The sequence below is a fragment of the Microtus pennsylvanicus genome, chromosome 7 (genome assembly GCF_037038515.1).
Source record: "Microtus pennsylvanicus isolate mMicPen1 chromosome 7, mMicPen1.hap1, whole genome shotgun sequence".
NCBI lineage: Eukaryota > Metazoa > Chordata > Mammalia > Rodentia > Cricetidae > Microtus > Microtus pennsylvanicus.
This window is the reverse complement of record NC_134585.1, coordinates 89,508,499-89,531,838: the sequence shown is the minus strand read 5'-3', so window position 1 is coordinate 89,531,838 and position 23,340 is coordinate 89,508,499. Positions and strand designations below refer to the sequence as shown.

Here is a 23,340-nt window from a genome sequence, read left to right as displayed (position 1 = left end):
TTTCTTTTTGGCAGAACTGGCCTTGGGGCAAAGAAATGCCCATACCTCAACCACTGACAAAGATACAGAGCATGCATCAATGGATAAAACAGGGCTGTCTTATCCTGCCAAGACAGGGTAAGATAGTTTTGAAAGTTGCTTGCCTTTGAAAATGGTGTGTCAGTTATGTTAGGCCTTAGCCAAAGTTGGTTGCTTCAACGCTGCTAATGTGACTTTGGGTGATTGCCTAGGTAGCTAGTTGTCTCTGTGATTTGTTGCATGTTTTGGAAGTTGTTTTACTGAACTTCCTAATTACCCAGGTAACATTATTTCCCTTCTCAGATCTTTGATGGGGTTGAAGACTATATAAATGTAGTTACTTTCTCTCATGACTTGGCCAAGTTATTTATTATACAAGACCTAAGCTAGTTAGAATAGCGTATTTGTACTTATTGTATATAATTTCATAGTAGGTTTAGAACTCTCTTATTTAAACAGAAGGGGGAGGTGTTGCGGGAGGTCCTCCCACTCCTCCAGCCTATCGCCGCTGAGATACCAGCCCCTTGGGGCGTGGTCTCTCTCCCTTTAAAAAAGCGGCCACTTCCCTCTCCTCTCTCTCTTCACTTCCTGCTCCGCCGGTGACTTGACTTCCTTCCTGGTTACGCAGAGGGCTGAAAGTGATCTGTAAGTTTTTCCCCTTTAAATAAATATCACCCTATTAATCATAATCCCAAATTGGCATTGTTTGTGACTTACGCCTTCACAATATCATCAAAGTTATCACTAAAGAGACGCAAGGGCCTTTCCAGTAAGAATCAAGCCGTGGAGACTGCAAGGTGCCTGGGAAGTGGGTAGGTGCGAAAGTCTCTCCACTCAAACTGAATATTAAAAACATAAAGAAAGGTCATAAAAAAAATTGGGTGTGGGTGGGACTGGTGCGATGCCCAGGGATTGGTGATGTATTATCACACTCCAGGTAACCCAAAGTGCATGCTGGGAAGGTTGAGTTGGACTAGAATGATATCCTTGGGATGGTTACTGCAGCCAGAATCCCGAGGCTGGTCCTAGGCTTTGGTGTCCTGATATCCTTCCCTTCAGTGAGGGGGCTGTGGGCTGGTCCTCAGAAATGTGTGCAAAATAACTCCGTAACTGTGCACATGTCTGCAGACTGAGGTAGAGCATTGGCGACTTAAGACTCAACTGTAATAAGTTAGGAGATAACACGCTTTAACCGACTTCGTGTTCTTTTAAAACATTTTCTAAAAATTGAGCAAATTAAAGAGAATAACATATTGGCTTCTCATTTTAGTTGAAATTCTTAAAACATCTGACCTTAATAACTATGTTTAATATTGCGGGGGGAGGATCTTGTTTGGTAAAATTGTGGGTTTTATTTTTAACGGGATGAAATGTCTTTGGATATACTCTGTATGTGGGTTTAATGTTTCCTGCATGTATTTACTTATTTATTCAGTGGGGGGGGCACACATGTACAGGTCAGAAGACAACTTGCTGGAGTTGACAACTCTCTTCTTTTGCTCTTTGACTTCCAGAGCGTGAACTTAGGTTGTCAGGTTTGGCTTCAAGTCCCCTCCCCAATTAGGTCCTCTCACTGGCCCTGGATTTGTGCTTTAATTAGATTTATAAAAATACATAAGAAATAAAAATGTAGATGATATAAAGCTATAGAACTTAATTGGGTGTTCATACTTTGAAATTACTGGTTTTTGGTTTTCTGAGACAGGGTTTCTGAGGCCCTGGTTGTTCTGGAATGCAATCTGTAGACCAGGTTGGCCTAGAACTCAGAGGTCTGCCTGCCTCTGCCTCTCAAGTGTTGGGATTAAAGGCGTGCGTCACCACTATCTGGTTTAGGATTGGCCTAAATTAATAAAGTTTTAATTAGTAGTGTTTGGATGAACTAAATTTTATTTATAAGTTTCTACGCCATATGCAAGAGAATTTGATTAAATTTCTAAGCGCAGTGCTGCTTGGATGATCAGGGGACTTTGACTTATGCAATTTGCTCATAAATTCATCATTAATCAACAATGCGAAGAGCTGGTGATGAAAACCTCAGGCCCCCACAACCCTCCCTCAGGCAAGGGCTTCTGGTTTTAACTGCGGTTTAATTTTACTAATTTATTCAGCCAATATGTTCTAATTTATCCATGAGAGGGCATGGGTTAGTTCCCTTATGTTACTTGTCCTTCTACCCCTTTAACAAAAATACTGAATAAAATAAATGCTTTTTCAGGCTTCTCTACACGTTACAGGTGGACCTCCGAGAGGGAGCTCCACCCCACCATTCTTGCCTTGTGGATTTTGACGTCACTGCTGTTCTGTAAATTGAGACCGGCCACTGAGTTGATGCTTCACAACCAGTTCTCAGAGGGTATTTCATAGTGTTTGCTCGTTTCCACAAGATATGCCCATGGTGCCCAGGGACAAGCTACAAACAGTATCCCTGACACTGGAAAGAGAGATGGCTCCCGCCAGCCCTGGATCAGCTCCTAACCCTTTCTTATAGACGATGCCACTATGCCTCGCTGCTTCTTTGAGGGTCACCTCCTACTCTGGCACAAGGCTTTCCCATTTTTCTCCTTCATTTTGCCCATCACATTGTGTCTGTTTTACATTTTTGGAGACTCTCTCCCAAAGTTACTTCGACTAAAATTTTAGTCTGCCTTCTGTGTTCTCAATTTGCCTTTCTTAGACATTCTTTCTCAGATGATGAGCAAAATAGCTTTTCAAAAAAAAAAAATCTCTGAATACATTTCAAGTTTTTTTTTCTTTTCTATGTTTTTTGTTTTGTTTTGTTATTTGCTTCCTAAATTATGTCCACAAAGTCAGGAATTTTTCATTCGTCTCTCCACAGAGGATTTAAGTTTTTATATTTAGAGATTTTATGTGCTCTGACTTTCTATTGTCTATGCATATTTTAAAAGGGCATTGAGCTGATTATTGTTTTGTGTCTGCATGTATGCTGCATGTACCTGTCTGTGTGTAGACACGCACGCCGTGGCACTTGAGTGGAGGTCAGAGGATGACGCCAAGTGCTGGTCCTCACTTCCCACCTTATTTGAGACGAGGCCTCTCTATTATCCACTTCTGTGTATGCAGACTAGCTGAGGATCCCAGGATTCTTCTGCATCTATCCCGCATTTTACCACAGAAGAATCGGGGTTACAGATGCACGCATGGCCACACATGGGCCCTAGGGATTCTAACTCAGGCCTTCATGCTTACATGGCAAGTCCGTTACCAGCTGAATCATCTCTCAAGCAAAAACTGATTATTCTTGGGAGCTATGATGCCATCTCTACTGTAGGCTTTGGAAACAAGCATCCCCTGTGAGCAGGTCTTGGGGAGCCAGCCCACCTGCCCTGCATGTGCCGTAGCAAGGAAGGCTTTGCACTGGGGCCTCCACTGTGGAAGTCCTCGGCTGATCTCTTACTGTTTTAGTCTATTTGGGGGGAAACAAGCCATCTGGATTGCTGCCTGCTGTCACTGCCAGACTTCTGAGAGTTCTCTACAGCGAGGCAATGGCGATGAATGGGAACAAAGTAGAGGGTGGAGGTCCAGCTGGCACAGTCTGGACTCATGACTCAATCTATTCTCAGCTTCCTTTCTCATTGCTCTCTGCGCTCATCATGTACATCATGAGTGCAGGGCCTGTCTAGGGACGGGGAGACCCTTGTCATTATCCGACAGCATCTTTCCCTGTTCCTCTTGGGCCACTATTTCTCCTTTATTTCACCTTCCTCCCAGCATTCCACGCTGCCTACAGCTCTCCCCATGCAAGTTCATCCCCATCACCGCTTCGTTTCTTCTACTGTTTCTGTTCTTCTACCGACAGCGTCTAAGGAGAAGGGATACAGCTGTGGATACGCAGCCTGTCGCTTAGCTAGCTCTGGACTCTCTGTCGCCCAAAGGCCGTGCCTTTAGACTGTCACATGTCAACCATACAATGAGAGCGGGACCTGAGATTGCTAGCAGTATCTCTGCTGAATAATTTCTACTATTCTTTGAAGTGTTTTGTCATAAAGCCTTACTTAAGTGCTGATGTTGGCTGGGAAGGATCAGCTTTGGAGTCCAGCAGAAAGCGTGCCTGCTTTAACTTCTGCCTTCCAGACACAGTGACCACAGGGTAGCCCATCTGGTTAGTCCAGGTCTCCATAACTTCTTTCACTGGTTGGTTACTTGCCTGTTGTTGGAAACCAATGGAGAGCCATTAATTTAGACATAAGGGGGGAGTTAAAGATTAGTGATATTAAAATGTAAATCACTTTTAAGTTGAACAAGGAAAATTTTGAGGGGATTGCCTTCCTTACCTCTTCCAGTGACTGCCAAAAGTCTGAAGTTTTTGCATTCTTGAACTGGAATTTTTTCAGATACTCCTGTAAAAGATGAGTGCTTTAGATCCCAGCCTTGTACCTCCACAGCCTTGTCTGGACCTCCCCTCAACTGCTCGTCCTGCGTCCCTGGTATGAGATGAGACACAAGAAACCACACATTGTGGCTTTCTTGTAGGAAAACGTCATCAACAGACACTGCTATTTCAGTGTTGTGTGATTTCCTTATTATCAACTGTTCCTTCCATTTCTCAGCCGTGTATAAGCTAGACACATCTTTAGCGCTTCAACTTTAGAAATGGCAGAGGCTAAATTTGTTGCACTAAGGAAATGAATATGCATGTAGTCTTCTGAATAGCGATAAAGATGGTTATAAGTGAGTGGGAGAAATTACTGTGGAGAGTAAGTCTTTAATCTTCAAATACCTTTAAAATATAAATCTTTTAAATGAAAGGCTGCCCCTTGTCAGTTCTATCCATAAGACCCTTCTGCGTGAGAAGACATGGGATAGGCCCCCAGAGAACATTCCGTCTTTTCTCAATCCCATAATCGGTCATTCCTGGGGTGTGGTCTTCCAGAGATCTGCCAGTGTTTGCGTTCTCTGTCCCCGTGACTTTCCAGCTCTGTGCTATCTAACACGTGGGAATCTTACCTAGAAAGCAAATTTTGACTAGTGCTCCCAGCGCTTAACTTTGTATGTAACATTTTATCTCTAAATTGCTCTAATGTTCCAGGAGGGCCTATATCTAGGACATATTATCTTCAGGATTCTTCTTTATTTTCGGGCACGTAAGGATAAAATAAACTTAGAATCCCAGAAGGACTCCAGCATCCCTGATATCGGTTTGGAATTCTGCCCCCATGTTAATTCTTTTGGTTAATTCACTTCTCAACACTACCACCAGAGGGCAGGCGAAGGAAGGCAGAAGTGTGCCTGTGTCTGGTCTTTCTTCCAGACTCAGAAACTTAATATAATACCAGCTATAACTATAGCTAGAGGTTCATGCAGAATAGTGCCCTTCGAAAACCATCTTGGAGGACCTCATTTGTTCAGTGGATGTTTTGTTATTGTTTTTCCATTTATTTTAGAGACAGGATTTCCCTGTGGAGTAGAGGCTGGCCTTGACCTTGTGTCTAACCCTCCTGCTAAACGCATTTTTTGGATACTTACAAGATATTGAGCTGAGAAACAGGCAAGCCATCTTGGAACTGGATATGAACTTAAATATGTTTACTACAATGCTCCTGTTTTTAGAGGTGAAAGAAATGGCCCTGACCGAATGTCTGTGTCCTTGGAGGAAGAGAGACGCCCCTGAGACTCGTGGGCAAGAGTCTGAGTGCTGGATCACTGTGGGTGGATTCATCGGGTTGTTAGGGTTTTTTCTTTACTTCAGTTTATTGTTTTTCATGAAGTAGAAGCCGAACTGAAATTTACAGAAACACTGCTAAAAGGTACCGCTTTTGTTTTGTCTAGGTCAGAGTGCCCTAATAGTCTATACTAAGAATTTCTCTCCTTTCCATTATCACAGTCTCATCATCTTTCTGGTCTAAATCACATGACAACCTGGGCCTTGGTCCCCTTGCTAGTTGGTTGGTACTAGTGAGCACAAAAGAAAACTAAATGCCGTATGTTGTTAGTGTCCTAGGGGAAAAAAAGGCCTCCCCAGCTCAGCCGATCTTCTTTTCCAGGGATAATACTAATTCATTATAGTAGAACAAGAAAAGATGGATACATGTCTCATGACGATATTTTGCTGCTGATGTCCAACCATGAATTGTACCTTTAAAATGCGTAATTGCAGCCACAGGTCTCTCAGTTAACGGCAGCATCATGTTGCTGTGTGACATTGTACTTGGTGGAGAGAACACACACACACACACACACACACACACACACACACAAATAGACAACTAGTCCACTCAGATGCTGCACTGGCCACTTTTTCTAGTGAACAACCAGTCTTGGCAGAAAACTAGATCTGAAAAGAAAGTCCCTGAACTCCAGTTTCCCCAGACCATGGGATGTTGGGGCAACAGCCACAGTGTGAGGACGAGCAGCTCAAGAGGGATTCTGGTGAGAGCTTCAATGTCCCGGATAATCTGAGAGCTTCGCTGATATCTGAAAATATCAGTTTGGGTTTGGGGTTTCTTTTTCCTATAAATTCACTCCACGGCACTATAACTGTACGAAACGTGTTGCCTATTATCCATTGTTCTGGGATAAATCTTTAGGATCATCATGATTAGAGGCTGTTATAACTTGAGCTATATTAGTCCCAGGTGAGACTTTTAAAACTAGCAACTACAGGTCAGGCAGGTTACAGAGGAGTGAGCATTTATTGAATGATTGGCACAGCTGTTTATTTTAAGGGCTTTTTTTGATAGTTCTCTACAAAACTTTACACAAACGACCATTTAATTTTAAGTATCAAGAATGTGTTAGTTTAAGTGGCAAATTAAAATGAAATCTTTGCAAATAAAATTGTAAAAGTCTTTGAAAGCAAGTTTTCTTTCTTTTTTTTTCTTTCTTTAAAAAAAAAGATTTTTGTTGTTGTTTATGTTGAGGGTCGCACTCCATAGCCCTGGATAGCCTATGTAGATCAGGCTGTCCTCGAACTCACAGATACACTTGTCTTTGCCTACCAAATACGGGGATTAAAGGTGGACCCCACCGCACCTGGCTTCTTTTAAATTTCTAGTGCAACACTATATATTATAGGTATTAACAAACTGCATACTATAGATATCCACTCAGCAAAATCTCCTGGATCACCGAATACGTGAAGAATCCTATAGGCCTGAGGATAAGAGACAGGCCGCCATGAAGAGGGTCACAGTAGGGACGTGGTGACCATGGAGTTGGAAGCTCAAGGAAAGTTATACAAGCACACAGCCCCTCCCTTTGTGCCATTTGTCCTCACGGGATGTTTTTTTAATGATCAAATTGTCCTTATGTGCACCCTAAATACTTCCTAAATCCTACTCTCTTCTTGTTTTGGTAGGCACAGAGGCATTTTATGACTGCTCCCCAAAGAGACTTCCTTTTGGGATATCATAGAGACAGATAAATGCCATTCACAGAGACAAAGTCACACAGGGAGCTACTGGGGTAGTGGTGGCATTGTCCTGTAGTGGCATGATCCTGGGAAACAAATGACAAAGAACTGATAGTCAGTGTGGAAATTGTCTCTCTTGTGTTCTGTGGGCCGCAATCCACCAGCAACAGCTGCATCAAGTTCCCAGGTTAGCACAACAGGAGGCTGGAGGTTTCGTTTCTAGGTTGAAATAGACCCAACCAGACGATAGGGCAGTTAGAAGGATGCATTGTAGTGACTTCAATAAAGGTCAGGAGACACTAACCCTGAGATAATTGGCATAGGGTCTTCTAGAAGAACGAAAATGAACCGGAATGTCCAGTGCTAACACACGATGTGTGCAGAACATCAGAAAAAATTCTTGTTTATCTTCCCAAAGGGAGCAAGATCTCCTTATTCACTGACTTCATGAGAATATGACTATTCATATCAATAATTTCCCAAATCAATATTAAGGAAAAGACCTTATATTTTCTTCATAGGAAGACTAGTAGAGACAGATTTAAGTGTCCATGCCATGATTCCATGAAGCAAATTATGCCTCTATTCCCCAAATTCATACATGATGGCCTCAGAGCATCTGCAGGGCATCTGGTTGGTATGAGGTAATGAGGGTTTGACCTCACAGTAAGATTCATGTTCTTACAGAAGACACAGGACTGCTTGTTCCCTGTGACATATGAGGCCACGGTGGGGGGGGGGGCTGTCTACAGAACAAAAACACCCTCACCAGCAACCGAAATGGCAGCACCGTGACCCTGGACTTCATTACCTCCAAGGCTGTGGGAAAGTACATGACAGTTGTTTAAAGCACCTGGTTTACCCTGTCTTTCCATGGCAGCCCACTTGCAGACCGCGTGTGTAAAGAGTAAAGTCTCTCTAAGCAGTGCACTTGACCCGCTCCATGACACTTCTGGTCAATGATCATTACCGAGCCCTAACGTGATGTGAAGTCACCGTTATCTCTTACTTATCTGTCCAAGTGAGGGAAGGAAAGAAAGCAGCTAACCCTAATTACCCGCGATTGCCAGCTGCGTATCAGTATGGTTTTACTTCTGCTACCACTGAGAAATCGTACCTGACACCCTTTTTGAAATTTCTCCGGGGTGATCCAGTCTTCGAGCATTCTCAGAATAGAAGCTCCCTAGGATGAGAAAAGGGGACCGATTAAAGTTGGCACACTTCGTGATTATATCCGAGGGTTTCTTGAAGAGCATTCTGATGAATTACATAATTATAGTACTATAATTTCGGGCAAACAAACAAAAACCCCAACACTTGGCACCCTTCTGTGTGCGTGCTTCTAAATAACCAAGTGATAAAGAGATCAAATAGGCCTTGATACCGGTGACTCAAGACCCAAATGGTTATTGCACTTCTTCAAATGGGCCAACAGGTGGCGCTTTGTTAATGAGAGAAAAGAAATGGTCCCCACCGCAATTCTTAGGAGAAGCACTAATTTCAAGGTAAAATTATGGCAAATTATTAAATCTACCCCCACATAGGAGACAATAAGTATATTTAACAGAAGGAAGTACAGAGTGAACGTACTGTATTAAATAGTATGGATAGATATAAAATGTAGCCACAAAACCTTTCTCATCAAAAGCAGTTTGCTTCATTTGGTTTTATAGATATCAGGAATTTGAGGAATGTCCTGATTTCCAGATTCTTCCATGTGGGTTAATACGAAGGCACACTACGTCTAAGATTTTAAGTTAAGTTTTCAAATAATGTACTCGAAAAATATTACTTCCCACTTAACTTGCTAGTGGGAACTTAACTACATTTCCCAATTATTTTAAACTGCATTTGGACACAGCAAGAATAAGGTTTGGAAACATATTTATTTCTGACAATATTTTAGCCTCTAGAGTACCCAGGACTTAGAGAACTGAGCCCGAGTCTTCGTTTGTGAGTTACCGCGACAGAGAATCATTTAAAAGAAGACTAGAAAGACATTGTGGGAACAATATGTGCGAAAAGTTGAAAAAATTATGGCACCAACATCAAATAATAACTGTTTCTCACTTAAGCTGGTTTGATACATATTCATTTTAATAATTATAAATAAACACAACTCTGTCAGGGTCCATCCAAGATAACAGCAGTACATGGATATAGGCCGATCCAGGAAGAAACGAGCTAGGAAGTTACCCAAATAAAGATATCAATTATATTTTTACAAGTCTGGTATATGTGTGGAGGAGACACTTTGGGCGATATTGTGAGAAAATGTCACAAAAGGCTTGGACAGCCCGTTCTCAGCTAGAGCTCCTCAAGATTCACTGGCTAAAAACTGACTTGTCTAGCAGACACAAACACAGTTATCTTCAATTCTCTCCCTCCCTTCCTCCCTCTCCCTCTCCCTCCGTCCCTCTCCCTCTCCCTCTCTCTCTCTCTCTCTCTCTCTCTCTCTCTCTCTCTCTCTCTCTCTCTCTCACACACACACACACACACACACACACACACACACGCATGAATATCTGTTTTGAACATTAAAGTGCTCTCCTGTTGAAAGTGCCCATGTAGCTGGGTTTCCTCACAGACCACACAGCAAAAAAGTAAGATCTATCATCTTTCAGAAAAATCAAGAACGGGCTGGTGGGATGGCTGAGTGGGGAAGGGTGCTTGCGGCCAAGCCTGACAACCTGAGTTCAATTCTCCATATCCCCAAGATGAAAAGAGAGAAGCTGCCCTGCTCTCCACGTTTGCATATATGGCCCCTCCACCACAGAATAAATTTTAAAAATTAAAGAAAGCAATTAAATTGGATGTTTAAGAGATAATTGCTTATTTATCAGAATGAAAGTCATTTTAAACAAAAATAGGGAAAAGGACAGAAATTAGTTTCTGTGTCATCAATTCCTTTGCCTGCAAAATATCAACTATTTACTATTCAGTTTTGACTCTGTTCTCCACTCTTTTCCAGAGCTCACAGCAGAATCAAACCATTTCTTAAAAACAAGTTGTTGGACATGTACTGAACGTCAGTAAATAGGGAGATGTTCAAAAGCAACGCCGCGCACCTCCTACCTTGCTGTAGGAGATTCCATCAAACACAGATGTTATTTCAGCGGGAGTTGACACTGTGACAACCACTGGATGCGAGGACATCAAGGAGTCGTCTTCCTGCACTGGTAACACGTCCTCAATAAGCACCTGACTGAGCTGGAATGACAGAAAGCAAAGGAGGGCAGCTCGTCCTTCAGATCACTTCCCATTTACACCATCGCGTGTCATCAATGTGGGGGAAAGAAAAGAAAATGACCCTAATCGTGCAATGTGGTCTCTGGGTTTTCAGATGAATCCCCTCCCAGCAGCTGCTCCACGCTGGTTCGGTCGTCTAGCTAGAATGCTTTTGACAGACCCAGCAATATCTATGCCTCCTGCTGCTACGCTGCCCTTGAAACTGGACCACAGTCTCCGAGTTTCCCGTCTGTGTAACGGGAATGATGTCAACGCACAGGGTGGTTGTGAAAATTCAGAGGCGGAGAGTTGACTGGCCACAGTTGCTTTCTCTTACTTGTCATTGGAATATGGAAAACTCCTAACTAACCACAGGAAACCCTAACTCTTTCTAAGGTTCCAGTGATCAGTATGATTTAGTCTTGGTTTTTTTCTCAGCCAAGTCGAGTGGGTATGGCCCTGCAGTAAGGTTACCCTTCCAGGTTGAGAACACAGCTTCTCTATCTTCTTGATACATCACTTAAACAAGCTCCCTGACTCACTAGCAGTCCGAGCTCCTTCTCTCTGGACTCCTGCACAGGATTCAGACTCCAGTTCAAGGGCAGCAGCGCCTGACATAGTGCCTGGAACTCAGGGGAAGCCAACAAAGTGGTTATCATTGCTATTTTGATTAATATGGAGTAAGATTCTGAAAAACCACTCCATTAAACTAGTACTAATTTTTTAAAGATCAAAAGTTTTATTCCTTCTATTAATTTAAAATATTTCTGAAAGGGGAACTTGTGTATAAAATTATGATATTTGAGTGTTAGTATGTTATAATTTCATACAAGTGTTTGATATAGGTAGGACGCCAAGGTATTTTAGAAGGAAAAAATAAAAGACAAGACTAGAGGAGAAGGGGCGGAGCAAGAAATATTCCAGACCAGAAATGCCTAAAGCACACTCCCTAATTTACTTTGAAAAATAGAAAAACTGATTTGCAAAAATTGTTTCTTTCAGCAATTTAGTCTTGAAAAAACTATATATATATATAGTTATATATATATATATATATATATATATATATATATATATATATATATATATATATATATATAGTGATGACTGCTGTGGACCGCAGGAGTCAGTTTCTCCCAGGAATGTGGCCACGGAAAGCTACCCAAGCTCCAGCAGCTCGTCCTACACCACCGTGTTGCTTTGTTTAATTTACTTTAGTTTCATTTTGTTTCTTAAAGGTTATAAAATTGTGAAGGGGAAGTGGGGGTAGGGGGTAGAGGAGGAGATGGAAGGCAGAGAACCCAGGTAGAAAAATTACTTTTTAAAGATGAAAAGAAAAACAGTTACAGACTGTTGAGCCCCAAGATAGTTAAACTTCTGTTGGATGATGTTTTTCTTAATTTTAAAATTTGCCTTTAGTAGACTTTTACGCTGCTTAGGGGATACACTAAAGTTTAGGAGTCATTTAAAAATACATTCAGAAGTCAGAAAAAGATTTTAAAAAGCCTCCAAGTTAAGTCGTCCGGTTTATTCTTTATCAAATTCACATGGAAGGCTAACCCCCTTTGAATACACTTTATTGTTTATCTTTACAACAACCCACCAAGGTCGTTCTTTCTGTCCTCTCTTTACAAATGATACAGACAAGGTAAATAATTAAACGTTACTCACTGTTAAGAACAGTTGTTCCAGTAGAGGGCAGTATTCTACACACTTTACAGCTATCTACCTCTATACAGAGCTAGGTATACACATCTCCAGCGTGTACATGCATGCATATATGCATACAGTCACAGAGGAATGCTCACACGATCTAAAGACAGACAAGAAAGCCTAGCTTTCCTAAAGAAAATTCTGTAGTATTTCTGGAAACTTTTATCCCAGGTCCCTCGCGGCCTCACTGTGTGACTATTCAGTAAGCAAGCACACAGTGTGGGAACTAGGAAGCTTACTTGACACAGAACAACACTCTCATTGGATGTTAAAGGGAGGCCTGACTCAGAGGTGTCACCTTGTTCATGACCACGTGTCCTGCTGTGCATCTAAGAGATGATGCGTTAGGATTTGATCTGGTATCTGACCGCTAAGTAGATCCTTCATCTCTCTACCATGTTCCAGCAACCTGCTTGGGTCAAGTAGCTAATGGAATAAGATCACTTCTGAGGGCAGCACTATATTCGCTGAATGAAAGGCGGGCATTTTCTACTCTTCCTTCTCCCACATCCCTCCCTTCCCGACAGGTGTCTGTCTATGACTCCCAACTGGCGACAGGTGTCTGTCTATGACTCCCAACTGGCTCAATGACTGGATAAAGGCTCCTGGCAAAGAACAGCTCAGGGGAAGCCACCGGCCCCACCCTATCCTCTCCGCGGACACCCGTGACTGCCATCATCCTTGACCCTGACCCAAGACCGCCGCCAAAGGCTTCAGTCCAGTTTCCACTAAGAAAATATATTCAAGAGAGTTTGTGTTTAAGACTCACCATTTCCCAGTCTTTCTCTGCATGGTTCACTCCCAAGAACTCGAAGAAAGAAGCAAACCCTTCATTTAGCCACAGGTCATCCCACCAGTCCATGGTCACAATGTTTCCAAACCACTGAAATGAGAAGCCAGGAGGAAGTAGTCAGATGTTTATCCTCGTGGTAGAAAGGAGTAGGAAGCTTTGTAGCATGGATTTGTAGCTGATGTAGAAGTGGCCAACGCTGAACCTAACATATGCTTCACACTTTATCTTGATCTGAGAATGTTAAACTCTCCAGTTTATTCCCATATTTTAAGGAATATAAAATGTTATAAGATAGTCTCTTGTGTGTTGATTAAAGGCAAAACAGTCTAAAGCAGTGGTTCTCAACCTTCCTAATGCTGTGACCCTTTAATACAGTTCCTCACGTGGTGGTGATGCCCAACTGTGAAATTGTTTTCATAATTTCATAATTATGAAATTGCAATTTTTCATCTGTTATGAATTCTGATGTAAATGTCTGTGTTTTCTGATGGTCTTAGGTGACCCCTGAAAAAGGGTCATTTGGTGCCCCCTCCCAAGGGTCGCAAGCCACAGGTTGAGAAACACTAGAAAGTTTCTGTCCAGATCAAGGTTAGTGAAGGCTGATTGGTTTCCAGACAACATTTTTCTGAGCTGCCCCTTCCCACTTCTCTATTCAACCACACTTTGTATTACTGCTATGTAATACAAAGGACAGTTTTAAAAGACAGAAGACTTGCTTCAGACCGCTACCTGGTGTACAAGTTCATGGGCAATCACACTGGCCACTCTTTGTTGGTTGGATGAGGCTGATTCGTTGGGGTCAAACAGCAGGTTTGTTTCCCGGTAAGTGATCAGTCCCCAGTTTTCCATGGCACCGGTGCCAAAATCTGGAATAGCGATTTTATCTATGGAAAAAAGACAACCCAGTGAGAAACGGATTCTTTCCATGTGTTCATAGCGTTTCTTACCAAATTAAGTTATTTGGATGACTTTTTTGAAGCTAAAAATAATTTCTCAGAGTGAGAAACAGGAATCATTTGCGCAAACATTTTGGTCCTAATTCACTTGGCATTCCCACGCAGCAGTTCCTCTAGGCTCCAGACTTCAATGGGTCATCCCCTCCCCCCTTTTTTGCTTAATGGCTAGATGACTTTTTCCCCCCAAAGCCCTTATAATTTTATGTCTTTCTTCTCTGCACAGTGCTTCATTTTTATTAGGTGTCCCCATCCCCCATTTATGACCTCGGTTATAAACAGCACCTGTTTGGGAGGTGTACTGTTAGGAAGAACGAAGTCTTTCCCATGAGGACTGAGAAAGACAGATCTTGTGAGTTCATGAAAACAGCTCACATGTCAAGGCCATAGACTTAGAAACCCCACTACCTCCAATGCTGTACAATTTGAGGACAGTGACTCTTCACCCTTCCCCTTGCCATCCCTAAATTTTCCTCCAGTTCTAAAATGTTGCATGCTACATGAATTTTTATCTTTTGTTTTCTCTGGATTTTAGACACAGCCATCCAAAAAGAGGATGCAGTGTTGGGTACTTCTACATTAAATTGAAAAATTAAATAGAAAAATGGGAAATAGAGCTTCTCTAGATAATGAACTATAATCTGAATGCATTTTTTAATTACTACTATAATTTAAGTGACGAGCAAAATCCAAAAAAGTTAAATTACTTTCTAGCATGTGAGAAAAGGGCCTTAAAGATTTTTATAAAAGAATAAAAAGTATATATCTTCAGTAGATAGAAATCAACTTAATAGCGATTTTCTTGCTGTGCTGTGATTATGGCATAAGAATATCACTAAAGATTGAGAAGGTATTTTTTTCACATGTTGGAAAGTATAATTTACACAAATCCTTGTGCAAATGAAAGTAATCTCGTCTCTGGTGAATATAGACATTATAATTAATTGACATCAACTTGATTACCCTTTCATATAAACGAGGACATCATTTCCAAAGACCTCTATTACCCAGCTAATTCTGAAAGTGTTGAAGATGCAGAGAAAAATATATGATGAGAAAAGAAAAGAGGAGGAGAAAGGAGGAAATTGGTGTGGGTTCTGCGTCTCAGGTCATCCTGATCACTACAAGTGAGGAGAAGATGAGGAGACCCATGGATTTGGGCTCCCCGCTCTTTCAAAATTTCCCTTCTGACTATGAAATAAATAAATAAATAAATAACTTACTTATATTTCTGTCTCCTCTAATAATTGCTAAGCAACACAAACGGCCATTGAAGAGAAACTGAGGCATGCACACACACAGGGCAATAGAACCTTTCTTTTGCCTTCCACAGGATTTATTATGGCGGTAGGAGCTGGATGGGGAAGTGGGTTCTTGGTTGGTTCAAGTAACGCCTTCCTTACAAGTTCTTCAAGGGACTTAGAGTTTTACTCAAAGCAGCCACTTAAGCTTGTTAATAAAGTGCTTCTGCTCCATCATTTGGACTACAGTCCTTCCGTGCTTCACAGAAAACACGCCTCTCTCCGTATTAGAGGGAAGAACACTCTGGAAATGGAACACTGATGCTTCTTCCAGAATTTTCTTCCCTCTAATACAGAGGTTGCAAATCAAAGATGGTATCTTCATCATATGAGAGTAGAGAAGGCCTAGAAATTTTAGAGGAACCCAGAATGGATCTTTGGGCTTGTGGTAAACGTCAGACATGTAGCACCTGTAAAAAGACTCAGGAATGATCAGTAATCAATAGTAATCTAATTAGACAGCCTAGGTTAACTCGGGTAAAATAAACAACAAAAACAAAGGCAGCTTGAAATAAGGAGATAAAAGCATTTTCTCACCCAGTTTAGGAAGAGAATAGTTCATATCAAAGTATTCTTCGAAATAATCAAACACAATTTTAGTTATGTTCGCAGCATACTCCGCCGTTTGAGCTTGCTCCGGCTGGACATAAATACTGAGCTGGCAAACAAAAGACAAACATTCAGGGAGGTAAGTCTTCATTGATAAAACACATATGCACAAAGTGAAACATGATACCATAGGAAGAAGGAGGCCTTTGGATCAGAGCTTGAATACCAAGCCTCCTTCACAGTAGGCTCATCCCCAGCAGCCTTGTGCAGCCTTGGTCAGATGACCTCGCTGCTCTCAGACTTGGGTAAAAGGTCACTAAGATATAACTGTGTGCCATTAGTAACTAGAAATAAGTAAATAAATAGGAACAGTGCCCCCAGACATTAAAAGATATTATCACTTTTTTTTTTGTATTTAAAATGTGTGTTATCTGGGGTGGGAGAGATGGCTCAGCAATTAAGAACACTGACTGCTCCTTCGCAGAACCTGGGTTCAAGTCTCAGCACCCACAGGGTAACTCACAACTGCCTATGATTTCAGTGCCAGGAGATCTGACATCCTCACACAGACACACCTGCAGTCAAAACACTAATGCTCATAAAATCAAATTAAATAAATCATCTTTAAAAAGACTAAAAAACAAAACACACAGGCCTACGTGTCCGTTTACCTTTTCCAGTACCCTCTGATTTGTCTTGTGTATGCGGTTCCTTAAAAGGAAACAAATTTTTCTCATCTAAGGTGCATTTGACTACATATTTCCCCTTTGGGATAGTCCACTGTTTTTCTAAATGGCTGTAGCCATGTTTCTATTTTATTTCCTGAGCTTTAAATATGATGACCTAAACCTTTCCCAAGACGGAGTGAGTAAGCTTCGTCAATTTTCTGAGTTGTAAGGATATTGTTTTATGCCTCTATGACCTAATTTACAAATTAAACTGAGTACTGAGTGCAGACATTTTTTTTTCCAATTCTAATCATGCACGACTTTATTAAGAAAGGTTAAGTAAGAATCCTAAGCAGACGAACAGAAGCTCAGGAACCTCCTAGCTGCTTAGTAGTTTTCCGTGAGTGACAGAGAAACAGCACTTCAGCTGGCAGTCTGTCTGCTCCCTTAGCAAGAAAGTCTAATGAAAGGCGCGCACTAACCCGGAGTCGTGACCCAAAGCCCTCGGGCAAAGACCGATGCCGTCTTTGTAGTAAGTTCAAGACCATTGACCCAGCGAGACCAGATGATTCAAGATTAGAAAAACACAAGAGAGGGAGATGAAACCTACTCATTTCCTGTTCCCACTGCGTTACTGTAAGTGATGTTCATTTGGACACACTCATCCGAGCCCATTTCTTAGAAGAGAGCTCTGGAGGGCTCCCACAACCTAAAGGACAAATGATGAGAGAGCGTCCCTTACGTGGAGTTCTCACCTCTTATGCATAAATAGAAATGAACTCCCACCACAGTCAGTGACTCCCTCCGATTCTTTAAGGCTTTTAGTTTTTACTTGTCAGAGAGAAGCATAATCCATTCCTACTACCCTCTCCTGTCCTCTTGGTAAGCTATGGCATGCCTGCTCCAAGCAATGACTGAACCTAAGAATCCAGCTGGTAGCCACTGGACAGAACAACAGAACCTGGTCATGAAAAATCAAACCACCAAACCGGTTGGTGGTGGTGCACGCCTTTAATCCCAGCACTCAGGAGGCAACATTCATTCACTGGGAATTGGAGCAGTTTTTTTCTCACGTGTTTCTAAGAGAACCTCCCTCGCCCATCCCCACACAGAAGAGTGCACTGTCTGCACCCAGCCAGACACGGATTTCCTGTCACCTAGGACCTTTACAGACAACCACTGAAGGTCATATTTAAAACACAGATAAGCTTTAATCCCAGCACTCAGGAGGCAAAGGCAGGATTTCTGTGGGTTTGAGGCCAGCCTGGTCTACAAGAGCTAATTCCAGGACAGGCACCAAAGCTACAGAGAAACGCTCTCTCGGGGGGGGGGGGGGGGGGGGGGGGGGGGGAACACACACAGATTCAATCAATGAGCTAAGGAACCATAGGACAGCATGCTGGTCGTCTGTCACAATCCTTGTACTGGTTCCACAATCCCTTATCTATAATCATAACATCTGAAGAATTCTGAAGATTTTGCATTTAGCCAAAGCATACTCATGAGTGTATCCTCTCTGCCGTGTGATAGGAACATATTTCGACATGGAAGATTTCGTGAACATGACGACTCGGTCTGTCATTTGAAGCCTGTGCGTGATGTATGCGGCACCCATTCAGTTGCAGACCACCTGTGCTGGTTTGATTGAGGACTTAGAACCACACCTTCCCTTCTGCAGACATCCTCACCCCTGCTCCCTGACGGTGGTATCATCATGCCCCATTCCTATACCTTCTCCTTCCTCTGGGCTTCAACAGACATTACCCTTTCTCTGGCTTCTTAGCACGTCTATCCAGAACAAAGTGTCCCTAAATCTCCATCACTTTTACTAAATGATTGTCCTCTTTCCAGTTCACACGCTTGCTCTCAGGGGACTTTTTAATGGTTAAATATAAAGTTTATAAATTTTATCGGTAAATGGAAGGATTCAAGAGCCTAACTGTTATGTACCTATTTATTTTCTAAAGTAGAGTATCTTCTCAGAGGAAATTAAATTCCTGATACATACCACTACTTCGGAGGACTAGCCCTACCTCAAAATACACAGTATGGACTTTCAAAAATTTTAAATTGATTCTTTGGCTCTGCCATTATTCTAGTTGCTTTTTCTTATCATACTGGACCCTCTTATAAAGCAGGCTTAATATTTTAATGCCTCGTCTGTTTGATTTTCTGTGTATGAGTGTTTTGATTGCACGAACGGGAGGTTTGGCATGGCCTGTGTACTATGCGTATGCCACGTGTACCCGAGGAGGCCAGAAGGAAATGTCAGATTCCCTAAAGACAGGAGGTGGTGCTGAGCAGCCACGTGGTGCTGAGCAGCGACTGTGAGTCCTCCTCAGGAGCAACAAGTGCAGTCAGGCAGTGGTGGCGCACACCTTTAATCCCAGCACTTGGAAGGCAGCGGCAGGTGGATCTCTGTCAACTCAAGGCCAGCCTGGTCTACAGAGTGAGTTTCAGGACAGCCAGATCTGCACAAAGAAACCCTGTCTTGGAAAGAGAGAAAAACAAGTGCTCATAACCACTGAGCCAGCTCTCAGCCCCATAAGTAGGTGTTTAGATGATGTCTTTCCAGTGTCTCCAGCAACTTGAGGGGTGAGACCTAAGCTCCGGAGGGTTGCTATCTAGTTGATCGCTGTCTCTCACTTCACGTGTCTCTTTGTTAGACTTGATCATCATGACTGACCAACTTTTCCTAGAACAGCTTAATGGATCTTTATACCATTTTCTCCCTCAGTGCCTATTTATGTCTCCAAACCTTCAGCTTTGCACAAACCTCATCAGTGTTTGCCTACGAGCGTCACTGCAGGAGATGCTCTCGGGCCTTCTGCAAGGAGCTTGTCATGCTACATGTCAGTCCTGTGAAGTTTGCACTACTGCTAATAGAATGTCATATTTTATGTAACTGCTGAGTATTTTACTGAGAGTCTTACACAGATCATGTTCCCACAACCTCTTAACCACAATTAGAAAATCCACAGAGCTCTAAAAAATCAAAATATCATCTGTCTGAGCTAATTTGGTACGATCATCTGACCTGAACTGATAACTGACAGATGGATTTTCATATCTTCTCTTTTCCCCATTTATATTATAAATGTATATATATGGAAAATATATCTATCTTTATATATATATATAGCACATGTATAGGTAGAGATAATTAAACTATGCACACACACATATGCACACACATATGCACACACACACACACACACACTTAATTATCAAGTCCCACAAAATGTATCAGTATTTGAAAATCAAGCCTTCATGCACACCCTAACACACATGATTTCTAGCATAAACCAGCCCCAGAGATGTAGACATTTCCTTAAAATCCGAGAGTTCAAAGGAGATTTACAAGTAAAAATGTAAACGCTGGCAAGTGAAGAGAAGCATGCGGTGGCTCTAGTGAGAATAGCTTCCCCAAGCTCACATTTGAATACGTGGTCCTCTGCGGAACCGTTTGGAAACAATAAGGCGTGTGGCCTTATTGGAGGGCTTGTATCACTGGGGATGGGCTTTTTCACACGCCTCCTGCCGCCCCCACTGTTCTCTCTGCCTCGCACTTATGGCTGGAGATACGAGATTTCAGCTGCTCCACCCACTCGGCTTCATTAGGAAGACAATGAAATGTACAGGCTGTATGCATTAAACACACACACACACACACATATACATGAATTACTAACACAAGCACAAAACAGGTCATAAAATAAGAATGAGAGCTGCTGAAATCCTAAGAAAAGGCTGTGGATTAGTCAATAGTGTTGTATAAATATTCATTTCTTAGTTTTAATGAAGAAATGATAAATAGTTATAGACGGTATTGACACAGCATAGCAAAGTCTGTGAATTATTTCAAAATACAGTGTTAAAATATACTCCATTATTAAAATAGCATTTTCTAGTGAGATAATTCTTATGAAGTGAAATGCAAAAGTTAAGATCCCAGGCCCAGTTAAAACCTAGGGCTGGAGAGATGACTCAGCAGTTAAGATCCCAGCCCAGTTAAAACCTAGGGCTGGAGAGAGGACTCAGCAGTTAGGAGCGCCTGCTGTTCCTTCAGAGGACCCAGTTTCAATGCCTTGCACACACATGGTGGCTCACAGTCAGATGTAATTCAAGTTCTGGGAACCCAACGCCCTCTTCTGGCCTCCGTGGATACCAGGCCCCCACATGGTACCAAACAAAACACTCGTCTGCATAAAATAAAATAATAATTAAAAGAACTTAAAGCCTTCCTAAATATAGTCTATTTCTTTGAAACAGACAGACAAAAAACAGCAGCCTACATAGTCTTTGACAAAACATTTTCATTTAGAAACCAGTGAACTAAGATGGGAGTGACAGAGAAAGCTAGCGCAGTTAGCCCAGCTTCATCCCCAGGTGGAATTCGGGGCACACTGATTCGGGAACTGTCCCTCCATACTTCGGGGAAGAAAACTCAGTACAGTCTCTCTGAGTTACTGGAGTTGCCAGGACTGCAGTGTATATCTAGCTGATAGATACTCCGATTTGCTCCTTCACTTAGGAAAGCCAAGGCACTCCCCAACAAGGTAGGTACTCCTTTTTACATATGCTTCTTTACAAAAGGCCAGAGCCAACTGCCCCAAAGACATTTAACTTGGCCTGGACTTGATTCCTTGGAGCTTGGTGCAAGGACAATACATTCTGGAAAAGCTATTGTACATCAGCTATGTCAGAGAAAGCACCACAAACCTACTAACAGGAAATTATTTTATTTGTGACAATTTGAAAATTTTTTTATTTATTTATCATGTATACAATGTTCTGTCTTTGTGTATGTCTGCAGGCCAGAAGAGGGCACCAGACCTCATTACAGATGGTTGTGAGCCACCATGTGGTTGCTGGGAATTGAACTCAGGACCTTTGGAAGAGCAGGCAATGCTTTTAACAGCTGAGCCATCTCTCCAGCACAATTTGAAATTTTAAATTTGTCTCAGTTCCTGTTTTCTTCTAAACTATCTCTTAAATTGGTGCTTAAGGAAAAAATAAAACAATATATTTAAATCCAAATTGTTTCTAGATTTGAAAATGAGTTGCAAATATATCTAAGTGAAACTCTGAAGCAGAAATATTTCTAATAATATCATTAGTAATACAGCTAATATATGTAATTATGATGTGACTTCTAGAGGGACGATGGCAGTTTTTACACCCATAGCTGAACAGTTATTCCACACAGCTAAAACGTCATATACTTTCTCTGTACTGTGCCAGGTTCAGGGTCAGTAGGTTGGTCTGTTTTCCTAAGGTGATATCATTTGCTACAAACCCTTAACCAATCAACTAAATGCCAAAAAGCCTTAGGAGGGGGTTGTTTGCCAAGAGCTAGAAAAGCAAAAAGGAAACAAGAAAGGATGGATGGAAGGAAGGAAGGAGGGAGGGAGGGAAGACATCTTTCTATTTGTGCCTCGTCAATAGTTACAAAACTACTGTAAGTAATCCTTCAAATTTCTCCCTTTATTCTTTTTTTTAACATTCAGTTGATTGAATAAAAACACAACTACTCTTCCAAAAGAAAAAAAGAAAGTACAGAAAATCAAAAGTTTTCTGAGCTATCCTGAAACTCCATATAATTTTTCTTACACATAGGGAAACACTTTATTTTCAACCAACAGCGCCACTATTGATGCTCACGGTCTCCTTTCTTCTGGTTACAGTAAATTACAGACCTCAAGTTGCTGATAGTGGATGGGAAGGAACTCCTGTCAGAGGGTCGACTGTCTACAGCTCACCCGGTTTAATGAGTGTCCCAGATTCACGTGTTATATAGTAGAAACCCATTGAATGGTTGACAGCGGGTTAATGTACCGGAGCTGTATTGTCAGAAACCGTGTAGATAAGAATGGCGATCGCTTCACTCAGTTTCTATGAGAATGCCGTGTGCACGGTAATGATCTAGTTCTGTCCTTAAAGGATTTACTGAAAAAGTAACAGGACTTCGGGGCCAGATGGTGCTCTGCCGCACTTTCAGAGATCCCAGCATGCAGCAGTGGTGGCTAAAACACAAAGTGGGAAGCCCGTTCCATGGAGCAGGCTTTAGCTGATGCATCTCTGCGGAAATTGTGATGAGAAGCAGTAGGTGGAGTTGAAGCAATAGCTTCCCAAGTGGGTACAGGACACCACCCCTAACCAAGAAGCTATCTGTAATTGACACCCACTGGCTAAGGAAAACCAGGTTTTCTTCAATGGTTTATAACTGTGTCTATCAGCCACACTCCAGGGCAGGCCCCATGCCAGGAGTAGCCAAGCCGGTCAACATAAAATAGGTTCCATTTTTCTCTCCCGCCCCCCGGTTTTGTTTAGTTTTTCTGTGTGTGTGTGTGTGTGTGTGTACTTTTGGTTCCACTTTTGGATTTGTTTTTTATCATTTTACCTTATTAGTCTTTGATTTGTTTATTTTGATTTTCATTTCTGTGTTTTGTTTTTGAAAGTGAGAGAGAGTGGGGAAGTGAGAGGGAGATGATAGTTATAAGATGATAGATAGATAAATAGATAGATAGATAATAGATAGGTACATAATAGATGGATAATAGATGATAGATAGATAAGAGATAGATGATTGATAGATAGATAATAGATAGATGATAGATAATAGATGGATAATAGATAGATGATAGATAGATTGATAGATAATAGGTAAATAGATAATAGATTGATAGATATAGATAGATAATAGATAGGTACATAATAGATGGATAATAGATGATAGATAGATAAG

At 41.7% G+C, this 23,340-nt stretch overlaps 1 protein-coding gene across 1 annotated transcript in view; it reads right to left on the bottom strand.

The window, feature by feature from the left end:
- Enpep (glutamyl aminopeptidase) overlaps nucleotides 1–23,340 on the bottom strand; it is a 74,718-nt gene that overhangs the window by 35,417 nt on the left and 15,961 nt on the right. The window contains exons 4-10 of the mRNA XM_075981355.1: nucleotides 15,913–16,033; nucleotides 13,851–14,005; nucleotides 13,098–13,211; nucleotides 10,463–10,597; nucleotides 8,505–8,570; nucleotides 4,311–4,376; nucleotides 4,032–4,183 (exon numbers count right to left, since the gene is read on the bottom strand). Coding sequence (XP_075837470.1) covers nucleotides 4,032–4,183; nucleotides 4,311–4,376; nucleotides 8,505–8,570; nucleotides 10,463–10,597; nucleotides 13,098–13,211; nucleotides 13,851–14,005; nucleotides 15,913–16,033 — 809 coding nt within the window. The remainder of the gene's footprint in view (nucleotides 1–4,031; nucleotides 4,184–4,310; nucleotides 4,377–8,504; nucleotides 8,571–10,462; nucleotides 10,598–13,097; nucleotides 13,212–13,850; nucleotides 14,006–15,912; nucleotides 16,034–23,340) is intronic.